Source organism: Peromyscus leucopus, chromosome 7, assembly GCF_004664715.2.
Source record: "Peromyscus leucopus breed LL Stock chromosome 7, UCI_PerLeu_2.1, whole genome shotgun sequence".
Lineage (NCBI taxonomy): Eukaryota > Metazoa > Chordata > Mammalia > Rodentia > Cricetidae > Peromyscus > Peromyscus leucopus.
Window position 1 is genome coordinate 49,795,440 of NC_051069.1, and position 20,727 is coordinate 49,816,166.

At 53.6% G+C, this 20,727-nt stretch overlaps 1 protein-coding gene across 5 annotated transcripts; it reads left to right on the forward strand.

Moving 5' to 3' along the window:
- The first annotated feature begins 344 nt into the window (after positions 1-344).
- Positions 345-19,430, forward strand: Rgl3 (ral guanine nucleotide dissociation stimulator like 3). Of its 5 annotated transcripts, XM_028872509.2 has the most exons (19): positions 345-415; positions 829-939; positions 1,892-2,115; positions 2,252-2,305; positions 2,444-2,658; positions 6,823-6,962; positions 7,050-7,265; positions 7,861-7,964; positions 8,290-8,374; positions 11,119-11,175; positions 11,281-11,367; positions 11,562-11,594; positions 11,678-11,799; positions 12,569-12,664; positions 12,756-12,824; positions 12,911-13,007; positions 14,569-14,709; positions 14,969-15,083; positions 18,769-19,430. In XM_028872509.2, the coding sequence occupies exons 1-19, from the start codon at positions 383-385 to the stop codon at positions 18,876-18,878; spliced, it is 2,109 nt and encodes a 702-aa protein (XP_028728342.1). In that variant the 5' UTR covers positions 345-382; the 3' UTR covers positions 18,879-19,430. The 5 variants fall into 5 exon arrangements, with proteins under 5 accessions (XP_028728342.1, XP_028728347.1, XP_028728345.1 ...); XM_028872508.2 differs by lacking the exons at positions 345-415; positions 829-939 and having other exon boundaries at positions 1,317-2,115; XM_028872512.2 differs by lacking the exons at positions 345-415; positions 829-939; positions 14,569-14,709 and having other exon boundaries at positions 1,314-2,115; positions 12,569-12,660; positions 18,769-18,860.
- Positions 19,431-20,727: the final 1,297 nt, after the last annotated feature.

Here is a 20,727-nt window from a genome sequence, read left to right on the forward strand (position 1 = left end):
ATCACCTCTGATACAAATTCAGCGCGCCCTCCTCCCCTCCAGACGTAGGGGGCACCCCCACACCTGGGACCGATCCACCCCAACTGAGCACAGAGACCTTCCCGCCCGGGGACACAGACCCGTGGTCGCCCCCCCTACACCCGTATCTGGAGTCAGGGAGACTTATGGTCCGGGTGACAGATTGACACACCTCTGGGGAGGACCCGGACTTGTGGGTTGGCCCGGGTGCCGGGGTCCGGCTGGGGACCTCTGGAGCCGTGCGCCCGCCCGCCTTGCCCAGCCCCGCCCCGCGACTCCGCCCCGCCCCGCTGCCCGCTCCCGCTGGCCCTTCCGCCTCTCGCCGCGGCGCCAGGGAGCAGGACGGGCATCGGGCATCGGGGCCATGGAGAGGACAGCGGGCAAAGAGCTCGCCCTGGTAAGAGGGAGCTGGGGAACCCTCGGACCCCACGCCCCGGGTCTACCCCCAGATTCAGAAACTCCAGGTATCCAGCCCTCGTTTTCTAATCTTCTTCCCGCAAAATGGATGTGCCCCGGAGTCCACTTGGGGGTTCAGAGTTCCTGACCCGCGAAGCGGCTGGTCTGTGGGGTGGGGACCGGGGTCTGAGCGCATCTCGGGAGGAAGCAACAGATCCTTTGCGGCATTGGACTATGGAGTGTCCCCAAACGCTACTTCATCCCCTCAAGACCTGGGAGGGGGGTATCCGTGGCGCAGCGGGACCCACCTGGGCTCCCACCCAGCGTCTCGCGGACTCTGCTCGGGAAAGTGGGCCAAGCAGAAAGGCGGGGGGCAGAGGCGGGGGCCCTGCCCTGAGCCCGCCTCCCATCCAGGCGCCGCTGCAGGACTGGGGCGAGGAGACCGAGGACGGCGCCGTGTACAGCGTCTCCCTGCGGCGGCAGCGCAGCCGGCGCTCGACCCCAGAGGGGGCTGGAGGCGAGCAGGTGAGGAAGGGGCTGGAGGTGAGGAAGGGGCTGGAGGTGAGGAAGGGGCTGGAGAGTGAGGAAGGGGCTGGAGGTGAGGAAGGGGCTGGAGGGGTGAGGAAGGGCTGGAGGCGAGGAGGTGAGGAAGGGGCTGGAGACGAGGAGGTGAGGAAGGGGCTGGAGGTGAGGAAGGGGCTGGAGGTGAGGAAGGGGCTGGAGGCGAGCAGGTGAGGAAGGGGCTGGAGGCGAGCAGGTGAGGAAGGGGCTGGAGACGAGGAGGTGAGGAAGGGGCTGGAGGTGAGGAAGGGGCTGGAGGTGAGGAAGGGGCTGAGAAGGTGAGGAAGGGCTGGAGACGAGCAGGTGAGGAAGGGGCTGGAGGCGAGCAGGTGAGGAAGGGGCTGGAGGTGAGCAGGTGAGGGCGGCCTCGGCTCAGCGGCCTGGGCGTGCGGAGGAGAGGGAAAAGCTGGAGAGCCGAGGGTGAGCCTCCCAAGAGCAGCGGGGCCAGGAGGAAGGGCGGAGCTCAGAGGCGACCAGGTGAGTGGAAAGGGCCCGGGGGCTGCCAGGTGACTGGGTGTACATCCAGGAAATGGGGTGGGGCCAAGCGATCGCGCGTCCCCAAGAGGTGAAACTGACCGGCAGGGTGCAGGAAATCTGAAAGGAGGAGCGGCCAGGTGGGGGTAGGTGGGACCGAGGCTTGGCCAGTGGAGCGAGACTGCAAGGCTGACTGAAGCCTGGGGTGGCCGGTGAGGAGGGAACAGGAGGGCAGAGCTTAGAGCAATGGGGTGGTCTACAGGGTTGATGTGGGCATTTGATGATTGGACATCTGTTTAGGGAGTCTCGATTTTTCAAAAATGAACACGATCAGAAGCAAAAAAAAGAGGTGCCAGAGACGGGTGTGGTGGGAAACAAGGGGCTTGGGAGGCCCCTCGGGTTATTTCATCCACCGTCCCACCTCTCCCCATCCCCTCCGCAGGCTCCCAACCCGGCTGCCGACTCCTTCCTCCAGTACCGCACCAGCAAGGTGCGGGCGCTGAGGGCCGCCCGACTGGAGCGGCTGGTGCATGAGTTGGTGTCCGGAGACCGTGAGCAGGATCCTGGCTTCGTGCCCGCCTTCCTGGCCACCCACCGGGCCTTTGTGCCCACAGCCCGCGTTCTGGGCTTTCTGCTGCCCCCGCCCCCGCCACCACCACCTCCTGGGTCAGTCATTCTCAGGAGACTCTCGGGTCCCTATCCCCAGAACCCCTCTGCCCCCATCCCTCAGATTTAGAACCCCAGAGCACAGGTCTTAAAGCTCTGTAGCTCCGTTCCCATCTGATAGAGGCTTTCTTCCCAGGGTAGACAGCAAGATGGCAGAGGGGCAGGATCCGAGCTTCAGCAAGAACCTGAGGTTGGTTTCCACCCCCCATCCATCCCGGACCCAAGGGAGAGTGGGGGAGGGGAGCTCAAGGTCAGGCCTGACCGCTGCAAGGTTGGGAAGGACTAGATCTTGGACTTAGTTTTGAGTCACACACCCTTCTCTGTGCAGGGCTGTGATTTCGGTACTCGGTTCTTGGCTGCGAGACCATCCTCAGGACTTCCGGGATCCCCCTGCCCATCAGAACCTGGGCAATGTCCGAATCTTTCTGGACTGGGCCTCCCCAGGAGGGGCAGAAGCTAGAGAAGCAGAGAAACTTCTGCAAGATTTCTTGGAGGAGGCTAAGGGAGAGCAGGCAGGGGAGGATCAGCGACTGGCTTGGGCAGGTAAGGGACATTCAGTGCTGGTGAAATCCCGAGACTGTGCCACCCCTCTCAAAAGGACAGACCCTGAACACATTTTATTTTAGTGCTTGGAAATGAACTCAGACGTTTTTGCATACTAGGCGAACACCACCACTGAGCCACACCCCCAGTCCTCGGAAAAGCTGCCTTTCCTTTTTCCTTCCTTAGCGCGCGCGTGTGCGTGGGTGCGTGCGTTCGTGCGTGTGCGTGTGCGTGCGTGCGTGTGTGTGTGTGTGTGTGTGTGTGTGTATTCATGTGTCAGAGGACAGCACTAGCTGGCTTCCCTGTGTTGCTGTCGACCTCGTTTTGAAACAGGGTCTCTTACTTACTGAACCTGGAGCTCACCCATTTGGCTGCTGGCTGGCCCTTGCCCAAGGTTCCTCCTGTCTCTGCTTCCCCAGGGCTGGGCTTGCACTACTGTGCCTGGCAGTTTGTGGGTGCTGGAGGTCTGACCTCAGCTCCTCACACTTGCATGGCAAACATGTTACCTCAGAACCATTCCTCGCCAGTCCCATAGGCAAGACTTTGACTAACGAGTCTTATTTTCTCCACCTGATCACAAGTCCTTATCAACACTATTAGCACTTGCCTAGTGTCCCCCTGCACCCCAAGATCCTCTGTTCTCTGGCTTGGGATGTCACTTAGTGGCTAAGTGCTTGCCCAGCCAAGAGCAGCAACCTGGGTTCAAATCCCAGGCCTGCCATTTGCTGATTGTGTGACCTTGGTTAGGTCTCTTCTCCTCTCTGAGACTCGATTTCCTTACATGCAAAATGGGAATGATAACTATGATTGCTCCATGGAATTTTCTATTTAGCACGTGTTGAGACACTAGCTCTGGTCACATAATGGTGGACTAGGGTTCTCACCCTCCTGGGAAGGACATCCAACACACAGAAAATCAGTAAGCAGTAATGGTTGGCCATGTGTCTTTGTGTTTTGTCTGATTTGTGTTTATTGTTATTGTGTGTGTGTGACACATGTATCTGGATTCCTGCATGCCACAGAGTACATCACTCCTTTGGAGTTGTTCTCTCTTTCTACCATTATATGGGTTCTGTTGTTTTTAATGGCTGGGCCATTTGACCAGACATATTATTACTGTGTGTTGTTTTTAATTTTCGACAGGATCTCGGGTAGCCCAGGCTAGCCTCAATATGTAGCCAAGGATAACCTTTAACTCCTGATCTTCCTGCCCCAACTCCCCAGTGCTGGGATTACAAGTATGTGCCACTATACCTGGTATTATTTTTGTTACTATTGTAGTCTTTTTGTTTTATTTTTTAACTAATTTGTTTGTTACAGCTTTATGTGTTTGAGTGCTTTTTCTGCATTAAGTGCACCATGTGCATGCGGTGCCAGCCAGTGTGAGTCAGAAGAGGACATCTGATCCCCAGAACTGGAGTTACAGCTATGGCCATAATCTTGTTTTACTTTTTGAGACAGGCTCTTGCTATATCCCCCGTGCTGAGCACATCTCTAAGTAGCAGAGAATGACCTTGAACAGATGTGTGGTTTATACAGCAGGGCACTGAGCTCAGGGCCTCCTCGATGCTGGGCTCTACTCCACCCACTGAGCTTCACTGCCAGTCCTTCTCTGGTCGTGCTGGAATTGCAGGTGTGCCACCAGCCTACCTAGTGATATTGTTTGTTTCCTGGTTTTGGTGTTTGTTTGTTTTTTTGAAACAGAGTTTCTCTGTGTAGCCCTGGCTGTCCTGGAACTCACTCTGTAGACCAGGCTGGCCTCAAACTCACAGAGATCCACCTGCCTCTGTGCTGGGATTAAAGGCATGCACCACCGCTGCCCAGATGTTTCTTTGTTTGTTTTGCTTATTTTTAATCTTTATTTATTTATTCACTTATTTGTGGTGCTGGGGAATGGAACCTAAGTCCTATGCAACTGAAGCAATTTTCCCACTGCATCTGACTTTTCCGATATCTGCCAGTACAGTGGAGTGTATGCCCAAACACCATATAGACACCTTATTATGAGTACCTAGGTACCAGCAAACACTACAGACAAATTTGTGAGCTAGCCTGGAAGCTAGCCTGTGCTACACAGTGAGCTCCAGGCCACCCAGGGGTACGTGGTGAGACCCTGTCTGAAAACAAAGTTGAGGATAGAGAGGAAAATTACAAATCTCACTCAGGTTAAATGTCACTTGTTGAAATGTCACTTCTGGGGCTGTGAGAGGCCTCAGCAGACAAAGGGGCCAGCAGACAGTCCTGGCAGCCTGAGTTTGCTCTCTGAGACTCACTTAAGAAAGGAGAGAACAGGCTCCCGAGAACTGCACACACACAGTAGATGAGCGCGTTTTATTTACTTACGTGTTCATTTATTTATTTGCAGCTTATTTATTTATTGGTGGTGGGGCACACCATGGCCCACATGTGCAATCAGCCTTCTCAATGAATCTAAATGAAATTTTGAGTTTTGTTGTTTGGGTTTTTTGAGAGAGTGTCTCCTGTGTAGCCCAGGCTGCCTGAAACTTGATATGTAGCCCAAGCTGGTCTTGAATTCATAGAGAGCGTCCTGCCTCTCCTCCTGAATGCTGGGATGAAAGGCGCCAAATCTGACAGGAAGAAATATCACTTCTCTTCAGAGTGACTCTCCTGCCCTACGCCGCTGAGGCTGCCTTATTTTTCTGCATGACACTTGTGACTGATGCCTGGGCTTCCTGCATCCTGTGAGTGCAGGAGCAAAGCTCCTGATGGCTTTGTCCCCACAAACAGGGACAATTCGGATTAGCTAATGAATAATTGCGCTCTGCTTACATGGAATCATCTCCTGTTGATCTCCTGCGATCTGATTCTGTGTCCCTAATCCTCATGCTTTAATCCCTCAAACCCTGAGCTGACAGGCCACTCTCTACGGGAATCCCAGCTGCTCTACAGAGTAGCAGCTACTTGGCGATGCCTACTGACAACATGTTCTCTCCACTTAACTGACTACCGAGAAGTTTCCTTTCCACTTTCAAGTTTTATATCTTTTATGGCATTTCTCTTTTTTGTTCTGTGATGGAGTGGTGTGGGGTGAGAGAGGTTCTCACCCTCTGCCTTGTGGGTCTTTCACCAGGTGAGTGACCTCTCCAGTCCCTGATAAGAACTTTTCTTTGTTTGTGTGTGGCTCGGGATTGACCTAGGGCCTCACACCTGCCTTCTGCCATTCAGCCAAGCAAGAATTTGGGGTTGGGGCTTGGCTTTCTGGGGTTTGTCTTTTGTTTTATTGAGGTAGGGTATAGCTGTGCATGTCTGAAGCCACTACAGACTTTCCGCTGACCTCAGATTCCCAGTCTTGCTCCCCTGGGGTAACAGGTCTTCACCACCACATTTAGATAGAATTAGAGGCTGCGTTTTTATTTTATTTTTTAAGGTTTATTTTAAATTATCTGTATATGGGGGATGACACACACAAGTGTAGGTGCCTGTGGAGGCCAGAAACTTTGGATCCCTTGGAGCTGAAGTTGTAAGCAGTTGTGAGCTGTTTGTCATGGGTGTTTGGAACTAAACGCCAGCTATGTTCTTAACATCTGAGCCGTCTCTCCAGCCCTCTATTTTTTTTTATTTTATTTTAACATTTATTCATTTATTTTCATGTATGAAGCACATCATGTCTGTGTGTGTGTGTGTGTGTGTGTGTGTGTGTGTGTGTGTGTGTTGGGGTGGTTTCTTTGTTTTGTTTTGAGACAATGTCTTACCATATAGCCCTGGGTGTCCTTGAACTCACAAGAGCTCCACTTGCCTTTGTTCCCAAGTGCTAGGATCAAAGGCTGGCTGCAGCAGGCCTGGTCAAATTTGAGACTTCTTTCCCTCCACATTCTTACACCTTCTCTCTCCCTCTCTCTGTGTGTCTGTCTCTCTCTCTCTCTTTGTCTCTCTCTGTCTCTGTCTCTTCTTTTATTTTATGTGTGTATGTATCTGGGTGTTTTGCGTGCACTTACGTTAGTGCATCCCATGTGTGTATGATGGCCGCAGAGGCACCCTGTAGATTCAGTAGGTCCCCTGAGACTGGAGGTACAGACAGTTTTAGCTACCATGTGGGCGCTGGGAATCCAACCCCTGTCTTTTGGAAGAGCAGAAAGTGCTCTGAACTGCGGAGCCATCCTTTCAGCCCAAAAGTGAGTTTTAAACACTGTATCTATTCCCCAGGCCCGCCCAGGGCTGCCCAGTCCCCCAGATCAGAGTTTGCAGAGGACTTCGAGGAAGAGGAGGGCCCCTGTTCAGAAGGCCCCGAGCTTCTGGACTTCAGCGTGGATGAGGTGGCGGAGCAGCTGACCCTGATGGACGTGGTGGGGACCCCAGCCAGCGGCAGGGTGGTGGGGCAGGGGGAGGGCTGCAGGATGAGCTCGCATCTCACCCTCCTCTCCTCCACGCAGGAGCTCTTCCTGCGCGTGCGGACCTGCGAGTGCCTGGGTTCCATGTGGTCCCAGCGCGACCGGCCGGGAGCTGCAGGCATTTCCCCGACAGTGCGCGCCACCGTGGCCCAGTTCAACGCGGTTACGGGCTGCGTGCTGGGCTCGGTGCTCGCAGCGCCCGGCCTGGCGGCCTCGCAGAGGGCACAGCGCATCGAAAAGTGGATCCGCATCGCCCAGGTGTGCCCTGGGGACGGGGCTCGGGCGGGGTCCAGCAGCCGGCCTAGGGTGAGACCAGGAGAGTAGCCTGGAATTGCGGGAAACCAGCTTGGTGAGGTTCAGGATTGGAGCCTGGAAGTGGATGTAATGAAAGAATAGCGTTGCAGTGGGGGATGGGAAAAGAGGAAAAAGCAGATCAGGAGTCTGGGGTGCGTGGGGGAGGGGGGAGGGGAAAAGGTGATCCTGGAGGACTTGCGAAGGGAGCTGTGGGCACGTGTAGGAGAACTCAGAAGCTAGAGAGAAGGATGGAAGAGCCAGCTCCGCCAGGAGGGGTTGAGAGCTGAAGGAGGGAACAAGAGATTCCTTAAGAAAGGGGAGCTTGGTCACTCTCTGGAGTCTGACCTGGTATCAGAAAACCCACCCTCAAGCCGGTGTACTGGCACATGCCTGTAATCCCAGCCCGAGGGAGGTGGAGGCAGAAAGATCAGCCTCAGCTCTGTAAGGAGTCCTTGTCTTTACAAACAAAACGAAAACACCGAGACACGGTTACCAGAGGAGCTGTGCCTGCGAGACAGACAGACGCCACCCCCTGACCCAGCCACCCCCTCACTCCCAGCGCTGCAGGGAACTTCGCAATTTCTCTTCTTTGCGAGCTATCCTGTCTGCCCTGCAGTCTAACCCCATCTACAGGCTCAAGCGCAGCTGGGGAGCCGTGAGCCGGTGAGTTCCGCGCCCTCCGCGCCCTCCCTCCGTGCCCTCCGCGCCCTCCGCGCCCTCCGCGCCCTCCGTGCCCGCCCTCCGCGCCCTCCGTGCCCGCCCTCCGCGCCCCCCCGCCCCCCCCCCGCGCCCTCCCTCCCCCCCCCCCCCCCCCCCCCCCCCCCCTCCGTGCTCCCCGCGCCCCTCCCTCCGTGCCCTCCGCACCCTCCGCGCCCTCCCTCCGCGCTCTCCGTGCCCTCCGTGCCCTCCATGCCCCCCGCTGTAAAGCCCATCCCGACTCTGATTGTGCCCTCTGCTGACCCTGGTCACGCCTCTCTCACCCCCACAGGGAACCACTGTCCACTTTCAGGAAGCTGTCGCAGATTTTTTCCGATGAGAATAATCATCTCAGCTGCCGAGCAATTCTTTCCCAGGTATTGGGTACCCCAAATTCAAGAAAGTATGGTGGTTCATGCTTATAACCCAAAACTTGGAAGGCTGAGGCAGGAGAAACACTGGTGAGTTAGAGGCCAGCCTGATCTACACAGCAAGTTACAGGCTAGCCAGGGCTACATAACAAGACCAGCCTGACCTGTGTGAGAGTCTGTCTCAAAATATCCAAAAATTGTGGAGATGGCTCAGCCTTTCTGCACAGGCGGGAGCCTCTGCGCTCAGAAGTCTCTGAGCAGCCACATAAATGCCTAATGGAGAGCGCTGTAATCTCAGCACTCAGGAGGCAGAGGCAGGCGGATCTCTGTGAGTTCGAGGCCAGCCTGGGCTACCAAGTGAGTTCCAGGAAAGGTGCAAAGCTACACAGAGAAACCCTGTCTCGGAAAAAAAAAAAATACAGAGATCAATATAGGAAATACTTGATATGTGTATGTTTGCCTCTGTGTATATGTGCGTACTGTGTACATGCATGGTAGCTACAGAGATCAAAAGAGTGCATTAGATCCCCTAGAACTGGAGCTATAAATGGTCGTGAATGTAGATGCTGGAAATCAAACCCAGTCGTCTTTGAAAACAAGTGCTCATAACCACTGAGCCATCTCTCCAGTCCCAGGATAATTGGTGTTGACCTCTGGCCTAACACACACACACACACACACACACTCATAAACATATTTACACACACACAGAAACCCCAAAAAGGGGCTAGGAACCTGGCTTAGTCACATGCATGAAGCCCATGTAAGTCAGGCATGGTGGGGTAGCCTTTCATCCCAGCACTTGAGAGGTGGAGGACAGGTTGTTCAAGGACATCTTTGGCTACAAAGTGAGTTCAAGGCTATCCTGAACTCCAAGAGACCTTGTCTCAAAGCAAAACAAAAAGGAAACAAAATTAAAAAAAAAACAAAAAACAAAAAACCAGGGCCTGGATGCACACACTTTAATCCCAGCACTTGGGAGACAGAGGCAGATGGATCTGTGAATTCAAGGCCAGTCTGGTCTACATTGCACGTTCCAGGACAGTGAGGGTTAAGGGGACTTGGAGTCCATCCCAGGAAAGCATCATATTCTCGAAACATCCTTTCCTTCAGTGATCTTGTGCAAAGCTGGCCAACACTTCCTTTTCCGGCTTGCTTTCTCTTTCACTCATATCAACATCAGCCTTGTTTATTCATTCAGCAAAATGCAAGAAGGTCAGAGGAAAGGGTTACTTAAGGCCAGAGTCATAGCCAAGGGGGGCAGGGAAGGAGCCGTGTTCTAGGAATTTACCTTGATAAGCAGGATTTTCAAATGTGAGCCAGTACGTCTGACTTATTGCAGCAGGAGTGTAAGGTTCTGGTTAGAATCGGGTACTTGTCCTCAGTGCGAATTCTGTGTAGATGAGCATGGAGCCTGATTCCTGGGTCTGGAACATTCTATACCCCTCAAGATAGGTGGGTGCCATGCCCACTCACCTCCTGCAGGTCTCTTCCAAATCTCTCCACCTTCAGGAGGCCCCTTCCCGGTCATCTCCACACTCCACACTCCCCTCCCTTACCCACCTAATGGCCCTTGATCCTCGGGTTATCTTGGCTGTCCCATCTTTCCTTCACGAATGGCCAGACATTTTGATCATTGGTCACCCCCGGCTAGTCATCACACAGCACAGCATGTGACAGCCAGGAGATGTTCAGTAGATGCCGTGGGGCTGGAGCTGGGTTGGGTTGGTTGCGGCTTACATCGCATGATGACACCCCGAGTTCCATCTCCAGCACTGTGTAAAACAGGTGAGGTTGTACACACCTGTCATCCCAGCACTCAGGAGGCAGGAAGAGCAGGAGCTCAAAGTCACTCTATGCTGCAAAGAGAATTTGAGGCCAGCCTGGGCTTCGTAAGACCCTGTCAAAAAAAAAAAAAAAAAAAAAAAAAAAAAAAAAAAAAAAAAAAATGAATGAAAGAAGAGAAGAGAAAAATACCTTGTTAATGGGTAGCAAGGCAGGTGGCTTCAGTCACACCTGAAGGATAGAACTCAGGAATGAGACAGGAGGATCACACAAGTTTGCAAACAGCCTGGGCTACAGTAAAGACCTTATCTCAAAACAAACAAACAGACATGGGGAGCCAGAGAGATGGTCAGTGGTCCAGAGCACTTGCGCTCTTGAGAGGACCTGAGTTTGGTTCCAGTGTTCCACTCACGCAACTCCAAGGGATCCTATGCCCTCTTCTGGCCGCCTGAGGTACTGCACACACACCCACACATACCCATCCTCATACACACAAACAAACAAAACCAAAAACCTTCCCAGTGAAGATGTATCTCAAAGGAGGAGGCCTAAGGGGACAAAAAGCACACCTACTGTGTGCTAGGCACTGTCCTGACCCACCAAGAACCAGCAAACCTACTGTGTGCTAGGCATTGTCCTGACCCACCAAGAACCAGCAAACCTACTGTGTGCTAGGCATTGTCCTGACCGCACCAAGAACCAGCCCCAGCCTCCGGCTTGTGATTAACAACAACAACAAATTAAATTACACTTACTTCTCTGTATGTGTGTGGGAGGGCAGGTCCTGGAGTTCCCACGCAGCTTGTCAGACTTGGCGGCAGGTCTCCTTCCCTACTGAGCCATCTCACCAGCCCCCAGCTTGTGGTTTTGAAATCAACATGGGTACATGTGGGGGCCTCAAAGTGGTCTCTGTGAGAAGTTTCAAAGTGGGCCTCGGGTTCCTTTAGCCTCTCCCTTCTTCTCAGGAGGAGGCCTCCGAGGGACCCCACGATGATGACTGCCTCCCCGGAAGTCGGCCATCGGTAAGTGATAGGGTTCAGGATGGGGACGGGGATGGCAGGGGGGACTCTTGGAGAGGGGCGAGGAGCCAGTGAGACCAGGGAGTGACCGGAGCTTTGGGGTTCCAGAAGCTGCCCCCGGGGCCTGTGCCCTACCTTGGCACCTTCCTCACAGACTTGGTTATGCTGGACACAGCCTTACCGGATACGCTGAAGGTTTGACCCCTTACCCTTGACTCCTGACCCCTGCTCTGTTACCCCCACACATCGGCCCTCCAGGTATCCACCTGTGGTCCTGCCTTGCACCCCCCCCACACACACACCATGGTGGCTCACACCATCTTGCTCTTGAACTGGCCTTTGACCCTTGACCCTGGATGCTGTAGCTCAGACCGGCTTTGCCCCCTCAGGGAAATCTCATCAACTTTGAGAAGAGGAGGAAGGTGAGTAGGGGGGTGCTTGGGTGGGTGGGATGCCCAAGGGTGGGAGGCGGGCTGGGGCAGGGTCTCAGTAGACACCCCCTCAGGAATGGGAGATCCTGGCCCGAATCCAGCAGCTACAGCATCGTTGCCGGCTCTACAGCCTGAGCCCGCGCCCACCAATCCTGGCTGCCCTCCGAGCCCAGCGCCAGCTCAGTGAGGAACAGAGGTGACCACTCGACCAAGTCCAGATCACACACAGCCCACCCTCCCCTCCCTTCCAGGAGCTTCCCAGACCCCATCCTGTAACCTTTCTTTTCTCCTGTCTGAAGGCCACCACCCGCCTCCAAACCAAAAGTTGACCCCATCCTCTACTCTTGATTTCAACCCTTCTTGTCCAGCTCGTCACTCAACTTGAGTGTCCCACCCATCCCCCTGTGGACCTCTGACCCCACCATCCAGATCTGTGGCCCTGATCATCAGTTCCTGGCTGATGCCAGCTTTAATGTTCATTTGGCCACCAACTCCAGTAGCCCTATTTTTTCCTTTCACTCTATCCAACCATGACTTTTACTGTTGATCCCCTGAATTACCTGGCCCTGAACTTTGAAATTGGCCCAGTTCAACTCTGTGATCTCACCCTGCAGTTTCTGGTTTGTGCTGGTGCCTCACGCGTTCTAAGTCTATACCCTACCCCCTAAGCCACGCCCCAGCCCCCCCTGGGGGATTCTAGGCAAGCACTCTATGTTTGAGCCACACCCCTAGCTAATATCCCCGTAAGTGCTGTGCACCCCACTAACCAGACAGATCGTCTCATCTGTAATGCACCCTGATACCCCAGTGATTCCCATTCCTATCGTGACCCGGGTACCTAACCCCTCTCCCCCCCCCCCCGACTCCATGACTCCATACTTGATTCACACCTCATGCCAGCTCTCCCCTCCTCATCCCTCGCTATGCTTCCTGCGCCCACACTTCTCACAATGCCGAACCCCCAGCTACCGAGTCTCCCGGGTCATTGAGCCACCAGCTGCGTCCTGCCCCAGCTCCCCCCGTATTCGGCGTCGAATCAGCCTCACAAAGCGTCTCAGTGCGTGAGTGTGGGCATGTGTGTGGGGGAGTCATGTGGGTAGAGACTGGGGGGATCCACTCCCAGAGCTAAGCCATCCCTTGTCCTCGCCCTAGGAAGCTGTCCCGGGAGAAGAACTCTTCCCCTGGTGGGAGTCCCGGGGATCCATCCTCACCAACCTCCAGGTGAATAACCAGGGCAAAAGGGACTAGAGACATCGAGACCAAAAGTCCGGCCAGCCAGCCGACCCTGAGTTCTGTGTTTTCGCCAGTGTGTCTCCAGGGTCTCCCCCATCCAGTCCTAGAAGTGGAGACCCTCCTCCTGGCAGTCCTCCAGCCTCCCCAGGGCCCCAGGGCTCCAGCAACAAGGTACCATGATAATCTGTGGTGGTGCTGAGGCCTGGGAAGCCCAGGGTTCAGTATCTGTGTGTGCACGTGGGCGTGCGTGCGTGCGTGCGTGCACTGCAGTGTGTGTGTGTGTGTGCATGTGCGTGCGTGCGTGCACTGCAGTGTGTGTGCGCGTGCGTGCGTGTATGTGTGTGTGTGTGTGTGCACGTGGGCGTGCGTGCGTGCGTGCGTGCACTGCAGTGTGTGTGTGTGTGTGTGTGTGTGTGTGCGTGCGTGCGTGCGTGCGTGCGTGCACAGCACTGCAGGACTGCACACCTCCATGGCCATCCAAGCCATCACCTACCTTCCGGCTTCTTCTCAGTCTAACCTGGGTTTCCACCGATCTATAGCACACACCAGGTGTGATCCCCACTACTCTTTTCCTAATAAGCAATACTCCAGTCAGGTGTGGTGGTGCAGGCCCGTCATCCCCCAGCACTTGGGAGATGGAGGCAAAAGGACCGGAAGTTCAAAGCCATCCTTGTCTACATAATGATCCTGAGCCCCATGACATCATGTGTCCACAATAACGATGGCAATACATAAATAAATAAATAAATAAATAAATAAATAAATAAATAAATAAATACTGGGATCAAACCTAGAACCTCACAAGTGCTCTGCCACTGAGCACGCCCCAGCCCCTCACTGGGGGGTGCTAGGCAGGGGCTCTACCACTGAGTCACACCCCAGCCCCTCACTGGGGATTCTAGGCAGGGCTCCCCTGAGCCACCCCAGCCCCTCACTGGGGATTCTAGGCAGGGGCTCTACCACTGAGCCACACCCCAGCCCCTCACTGGGGGATTCTAGTCAGGGGCTCCACCACTGAGCCACACCCCAGCCCTCACTGGGGATTCTAGCAGGGGCTCTACCACTGAGCCACACCCCAGCCCCTCACTGGGGATTCTAGGCAGGGCTCTACCACTGAGCCACACCCTAGCCCCTCACTGATCAGTGACCAATTTCCATGCTCCCAGCACTTTTGATACTTTTTGTCTTGAGACAGGTCTTACTAGGTTGCCCAGGCTAGCCTTGAACTTGTGATCCTCCTACCTTAGCCTCTCCAGTAGCGGAGATAACAGTTCTGTGCCACCAGCTCCAGCTGTCTCACTCACCTCTTCCAGGACGTACAAGTCCCTAAAAGTCTGCGTACAGGGCGGGAAATGGGCCCAACATCCGCAGGACTGTGCATGAGGCTGCTCACTGATGAATACTGTGGCTTTCCAGCTGTGAGCACACACATGTGCTGTCTGCTCGGGAGCCTGCTGTGCACTTGGCTCTGTGTGAATATGGGTCATGTGTCCATTTGTTTCTGTAACAGGGAAGTGGAGTCCATGTGTGATGGATGACATATGCTCGGTCTTGTGAGTGTGCCCTAACTGTGTGGTCCCGAGTCTTTCGTGTGTGAGAAAGGGGGTGTGAGGAGTCTGGGTGAGTGTGTCTGTGTTCATCAGCTGAGTGAAGACAGTGGGGGAGGAGCCTCGCGGCCTCCGTCACACAGATGAGCAAGGCCACAGCCTCCACCACCCCACACTGCCTACAGCTGTCTCTGAACATGGACCCCCATATGACCTTGACCCTGAGCAGCTCTCGAATCCCCCTCCTCGGGCAGCAGACCTCAGAGGCCCGTGTCATCCGAGTCAGCATCGACAATAACCATGGGAACCTGTATCGGAGCATCTTGGTGAGGGGCTGGGAGGGGACAGCCTTGTCCTTAGCTCTGGGACCCTGTCCCCTTACCACCTGTCCCTCTTCTAAAAGTTTTAATTGCGTTTGTGTGTGTGTGTGTGTGTGTGTGTGTGTGTGTGTGTGTGTGTTCACAACTTGGAAGAACTGGTTCTTTCCTTCCACCATGCGGGTACCAGGGACTGAGCTCGGATTGTTGCTTGGAGCAAGCCTTATCTGCTGAACCATTCCACTGGTCCTTCCCTGTCCTTCTCCAGCTCACTTGTCAGGACAAAGTCCCCAGTGTGGTGCAAAGAGCCCTGGAGAAGCACAATGTGCCCCAGCCCTGGGCCCATGACTACCAGCTCTTCCAGGTCCTGCCTGGGGACAGAGGTAAGCAGGGACAGCTTGCAGTCTAAGCTGGGGCCAGTGAGGTGGGCAGCAGTCACGACTGTGACAAACTCCTAATGAGCAGCCGAAGAGAGGGGGTTTAGCTTGGCTCACAGTTTGTGAGCTACAGTCCATTACGGCAGGGAGAGCTCACGGACCTCGGAGAAGCTCGAGGCCACTGGTCACACCACACCTGCAGTCAGGAAACAGGGCGGTGGGGGCTGCTGCTCAGCTTGCTTCCTCCTTTAAAAACTTTTTAAAATTTTTATTATTTTTTGGGTGGGGCTGGGCAGTGGTGGTGCATATGTTTAATCCCAGAACTCAGGAGGCAGAGGCAGGCAGATAGCTGAGTTCGAAGTCAGTGTGGTCTACAGAGTGGGTTCCAGGACAGTCAGGGCTGATACACAAACTTTGTCTCAAAAAACAAGCAAAGGCCCCGCCCCATTTTTCGGGTAGGGAATGTCCATGCCATAGTACATATGAGGAAGTCAGCCACAGCTTGAGGGCGTTCATTCTCTCCTACCGCGTGGGCTCCAGAGACCAAATTCAGGTTGCCAGGCTTGGCAGCCGGTGCTTTTACCCACCGAGTCTTCTCATAGATCCGTTCTGTGTTGTTAACAGTGCAGGACCTCAGCCCATCAGGTAGTACACCACATTCAGGCAGGTCCTTCGCCTCAGCTAACCTGATCCAGGTCATCGGCCCAGGCTTGCCTCTGATGCCATTTTAGTGCTCGTCACGTTACAAGTGGCACTGACCATCACAGAGCTCAGCTTGACCCAGGCTAGCAGGATCACAAGTCGATTCGGCAGAGTGTTGGACACCTGAGACACCATGAGTGTGTAAAATGTCTGTGCCTTCCTTCTGTGAGGTCAAGAGGTGGTCCCAGCTCAGGGTAGTCTTTATCGGAGTCATGTGACATTGGTGTTGTTGGGGTCAGCTGGAAAAAGGAGATGTAGAAAGCTTGTAGGATTTGAGGTTGTTCAGGTTCAGCCTGGTGGAGCAGGAGACTGAAGGGGTTGGAAGAGGGAATGAGTCTCTTTGGCTCACCGTGAGGACCCTGGAGTTGTGTGAAACTTGGGTTAGGACAGGGCCCAGTAACCTTGGATTCAGGAGTATGAAGCTGATCAGGCTTGGACAGAAAGGTAAGAGTTTGTGTTATAAATCATGGTATAAAGTGAGATGGTCATCAGCAAAGAATGTGTGAGGACTGGAGAGACGCCTCAGTGGGTAAGAGCACACACTCTGTAGCGGAGGACCAAGTTTGGTTCCCGGCACCCACATCAGGTAACTGATGACCACCTGTCACTCTAGCTCCAGGGAAACTAACACCTCTGACCTCTGTGGGCATCTGCAGTCACATGCACACACACACAATTAAAATATTAAAATTGGAGCTGGAGAGACGGTTCCGCTGGTAGAAGCACTGGCTGCTCGTTCAAAGGACCCAGGTTTGATTCCCAGCCCCCACCTGGCAGCTCACAGCCATCAGAACTCCAATTCCTGAGGATCCAGGGCCCTTTTCTGGCCTCTGAACACCAGGCATGCCCACGGTACACAGACATTCATTCCCGCAGACAGAACACCCATACACATAACAATGAATAGTAAAAGTCTGGGGCCACGGCCACTCGGTAGTGTCTGCCGTGGAAGCACAAGGACCCAAACTGGATCCCCTAGAGTCTGTGTCGGAAAGCTGAGCATGGTGTTGTTCACCAGTGATCCTGATGCTGGCAAGACAGAGAGGGGAGGCTCCCTGGGGTTCACCAGCCAGCTAATCTACTTGATGAGTTTCGGGCCAGTAAGGGACCCTGTCTCAAAAACAACAACAACAGTCACAGGCTCCTGAGGACAACACCTAAGACTGTCCTCTGGAACTGTATGTCTCCAAAGATGCATGAGCACTCACATTCACAGGCACACACAGGAGAGCATGTGAGAGGTTGAGCATGGATGTGCAGACCTGTAATCCCAGTGTTTAGGAGGCCAAGGTCAGGCTGGGCTAAAGAGTGAACTCAAGGCTAGTCTGAACAGTTTAGTGAGACATTGTCTTAAAGAGAAAGAAAGAGCTGGAGGAAGTTGGGAGTGGAGACGTGGGCTGTGATCCTAACTATTGAAGAAGCTGACAAGAAGATCCAAGTTCAAAGCCTACCTAGAACCAGATGTGGTGGCTCACACCTGTAATCCCAGCATCTGGAGAATGAGGCAGAAGGAGTCAGAGGCCATCCTGCAATGCAAAGTAAGTTCTAGATCAGTCTGGAACTTCAAAAGAAAATAAAGAGCTCTGGAATGTGGCTCAGCTGCTAGAGAGCCCAGCTAACATCCTGGGGTCCTGGACTTGGTCCCAGCACAGCATATAAACCAAGCATGTTGGTGACACCTGTAACTCCAGCCCTCAGGAGGTAGAGGCATGAGAATCAGGAGTTCAAGGTCATCCTCACCTACATAGAGTGTAGGAAGCCTGCCTAAGCTATATAAGTCCCTGTCACAAAAACTATAACAACGGGCTGGAGAGACGGCTCAGCAGTTAAGGGCACTGGCTGTTCTTCTAGAGGACCCGGGTTCATTTCCCAGCAACCATATGGTGTTTCACAACAATCCATAATGAGATCTGGTGCCCTCTTCTGGCTTGCAGGAATACATGCAAGCAGAACACTGAATATATAATAAATAAATAAATCTAAAACAAAAAAAAAAAAAAATACTGCCGGGCGTTGGTGGCGCATGCTTTAATCCAGCACTCGGAGCAGAGCAGGCGATCTCTGTGAGTTCGAGCCAGCTGGCTACCAATGAGCTCCAGGAAAGGCGCAAAGCTACACAGAGAAACCTGTTCGAAAAAAAAAAAAAAAAAAAAAAACAAACAAACTATAATAACAAAAGTCACAAGAAAAATGCTGGCTGGGGATGTAGCTCAGTGATAGACTTCTTACTTTACATAGTCAAGGCCAGTACCTCGGAGAAAGGGCTGGGGACGTAGTTCAGTGGTAGAGTACTTACCTAGGATGTGTGAGGCTGGGTTCAAAGCCCAGTGCCGGTGTGTGTGTGTGTGTGTGTGTGTGTGTGTGTGTGTGATATTATGCATCTAATTATTCATACATATATACATACATGTATCAGATACTTTTCTGTTGCTGTGATAACTTCCGTGATAAAGGCAGTTTACAGAAGGGAGTTTCTTTGGGTTCGTGGTTCCAGGGGGTGAGAGTCCATGGCAGGATGCTGAGAGCTAAAGCTGATGGCTCACGTCATGAAAGGCAAGCTCAAAGCAGGGGGTCTGAACTGGAAATGACTCACCTTTAAACTCTCAAAGCCCACCCCCCCACACACCCCATGATGTACTTCTTCCCACAAAGCCACACCCCCTAAGCCTCTCCAAACAATGCCACCAACTGGGGACCAAGTATGCAAATACCCAGGACTATGAGGGACATCCCAGTTCCAACCACCCCCACCACCCCCCACACGCACAAAGAGTCGTTCAAGCGTTGAGTGTGAAAGCCCTTAGCTTAACAGTCTGCAGAGGAAGGGTGGCTGGAGTCATCTGAGTTCATTGTCACCGTAGACCAAGCTTGCCTGGGAAGTGGTTTGGGAGAGGCTGGGGTGTGGGGGAAGCCATCTGAATGGTAGAAGGTTGCCCAAGGAGCGCCCAGACTTTGCAGGCCGCCCATCGTGGTCCCCATTTCCATGCAGAGCTCCTGATTCCGGACGGTGCCAATGTCTTCTATGCTATGAGCCCTGCTGCCCCTGGCGACTTCCTGCTGCGCCGGAAACAGGGGACGCCTTCAGCCTCCCCGACCTGAGGCAGCGCTCGCCTCGCTCTGGGGCACAGGCACCATGGACAGCTTGGGACCTGGCTTCTACCACCATCGAAGTAGGGGGCCCTTTCCTGAAGAGCCTCCGTCCTCAGTGGAAGCTATTTTTCTCTATATCCTGGGGACTCGCCAGCGTTAGCCCATCGGACCCCCAACTCCCTGGGCACTTCACTGTTATTCCAAAACCATGACTGTGTGAGAAAACTCAGAAAAATCAAGAGCCTTAAGAGCTGAGAGCTGAGCTTAGTGGCAGAGCACTTGCCCAGCATGCCCTAGACCCAGGATGGTTTTCACCACCCCCCAAAATAAAAGTCCTCAGGGGTTTTGGACTGTAGGATGTAGTTCAATTGGATCCTAACATGTGGCAAGCAGGGCTTTGAGACCCAGCACTGAGTATGTCCAGCATGTTGGCACACACCCATAATCCCAGTGCTTGGGAGGTTCAGGCCGGAGGATCAGGAGTTTGTCGTTCTGGGATGCGTAGTGAGTTGAAGGTAAATCTGGGCGACATCATGAAACCTCATTCAAAAAGGAAAAAAAAAAAAAAAAAAACAACACTAAGAAAGGGTTGAAACAATCATAACCAGAGTTCAGGGGTTTCTCCCCTCAGCTTCAGAAGGTGCCGTCCTGCTCTTCTGACGCATGCGTGAAGAAATGGGGGAGGGAAGAGGTTAGTGGTCTCTTGCACACACAGGCAGTGGGAAACTGGGCATGGTGATAAATGCCTATCACCCTAGCCCTGGAGGTGGAGGCGGCAGGAGCTTGAGTTCAAGGTTATTTTCAGCTGTAGTGTGAGTTCCAGGCCAGCCTGGGACATCATTCCCTGTCTCGAATAAGCAAAGAGAGACAGCGCAGATGAGTGAGCTTGGAGGTAACTTCAAAATGGTAACCACGGCACCAGCAGCATGCTGGCTTCTGGGCTTCTGCTATGAACTAGACCTCAACAGGGTTCGAGGCTCACTGAGTTCTTTCAGTTTCAAGGGGCTTGTACAATGGCTTAGTAGGGAAGCCTCAGTTCAGATCCCCAGCACCCACATAAACAGCAGGGCATGCCGGGGTAGATCTATAATCCCAACTCTAGGAGGTGGAGAGAGACAGGTCCCAGGGGTTCACTAGCCAGTCAGTTCAGCGTGAGACCCTGTCTCAATAATGTTGAGAGGCCATCGAGGTGGCCAGTGAGTAAAGGTGCTTGCTAGACAAGCCTGGTGATCTGAGTTCAACCCCAGGACCCGTAAAGGTGGAAGGCAAAAACTGACTCCACAAAGGTGTCTTCCGACCTACATGTGTGCACCAAGGCATGTCTCCCAACACACATCTCATATACACACAAAATAAGTAAGGTGGAGAGTGACAGACACCTGACGTCAACCTCTGGCCTCTGTGAGTGTGCAAGAGTGAGCACACATGTGCACATAAACACACACAAACCCTCTGGAAATAGGCACTTGCCAAGCAATTGACATCTCCTGTATTGAAAAGTCCAATAAGGGCCGCGCAGTGGCGGCACATGGGAGGCAGAGGCAGGCGGATCTCTGAGTTCGAGACCAGGTCAGCCTGGTCTACAGAGCGAATTCCAGGACAGCCAGGATACACAGAGAAACCCTGTCTCAGAAAAAACAACAACAGAGAGAGAGGAAGAAAAGAGAAAGAAAAGTCCAATAAGGGGCGGAGACTTGGCTCAGTGGTTAAGAGTACTTGTTCTTTTTGCAAAGGATCTGGGTTCTATTCCCAGCACCCATATGGAGGCTAACCACTCCTCAGCATTGGGCACAGATATGGTGCACACACACACACACACACACACACACACACACACACACACACAAAATAATAAAGC

Coding starts and splice junctions, on each gene's coding strand:
- Rgl3 (XM_028872508.2), top strand. CDS start 1,730: ATGATTGGACATCTGTTTAGGGAGTCTCGATTTTTCAAAAATGAACAC. Junction 8,375..11,118: donor GCCGAGCAATTCTTTCCCAG/GTATTGGGTACC, acceptor CCTTCTTCTCAG/GAGGAGGCCTCCGAGGGACC. Junction 11,368..11,561: donor CCTTACCGGATACGCTGAAG/GTTTGACCCCTT, acceptor TTGCCCCCTCAG/GGAAATCTCATCAACTTTGA.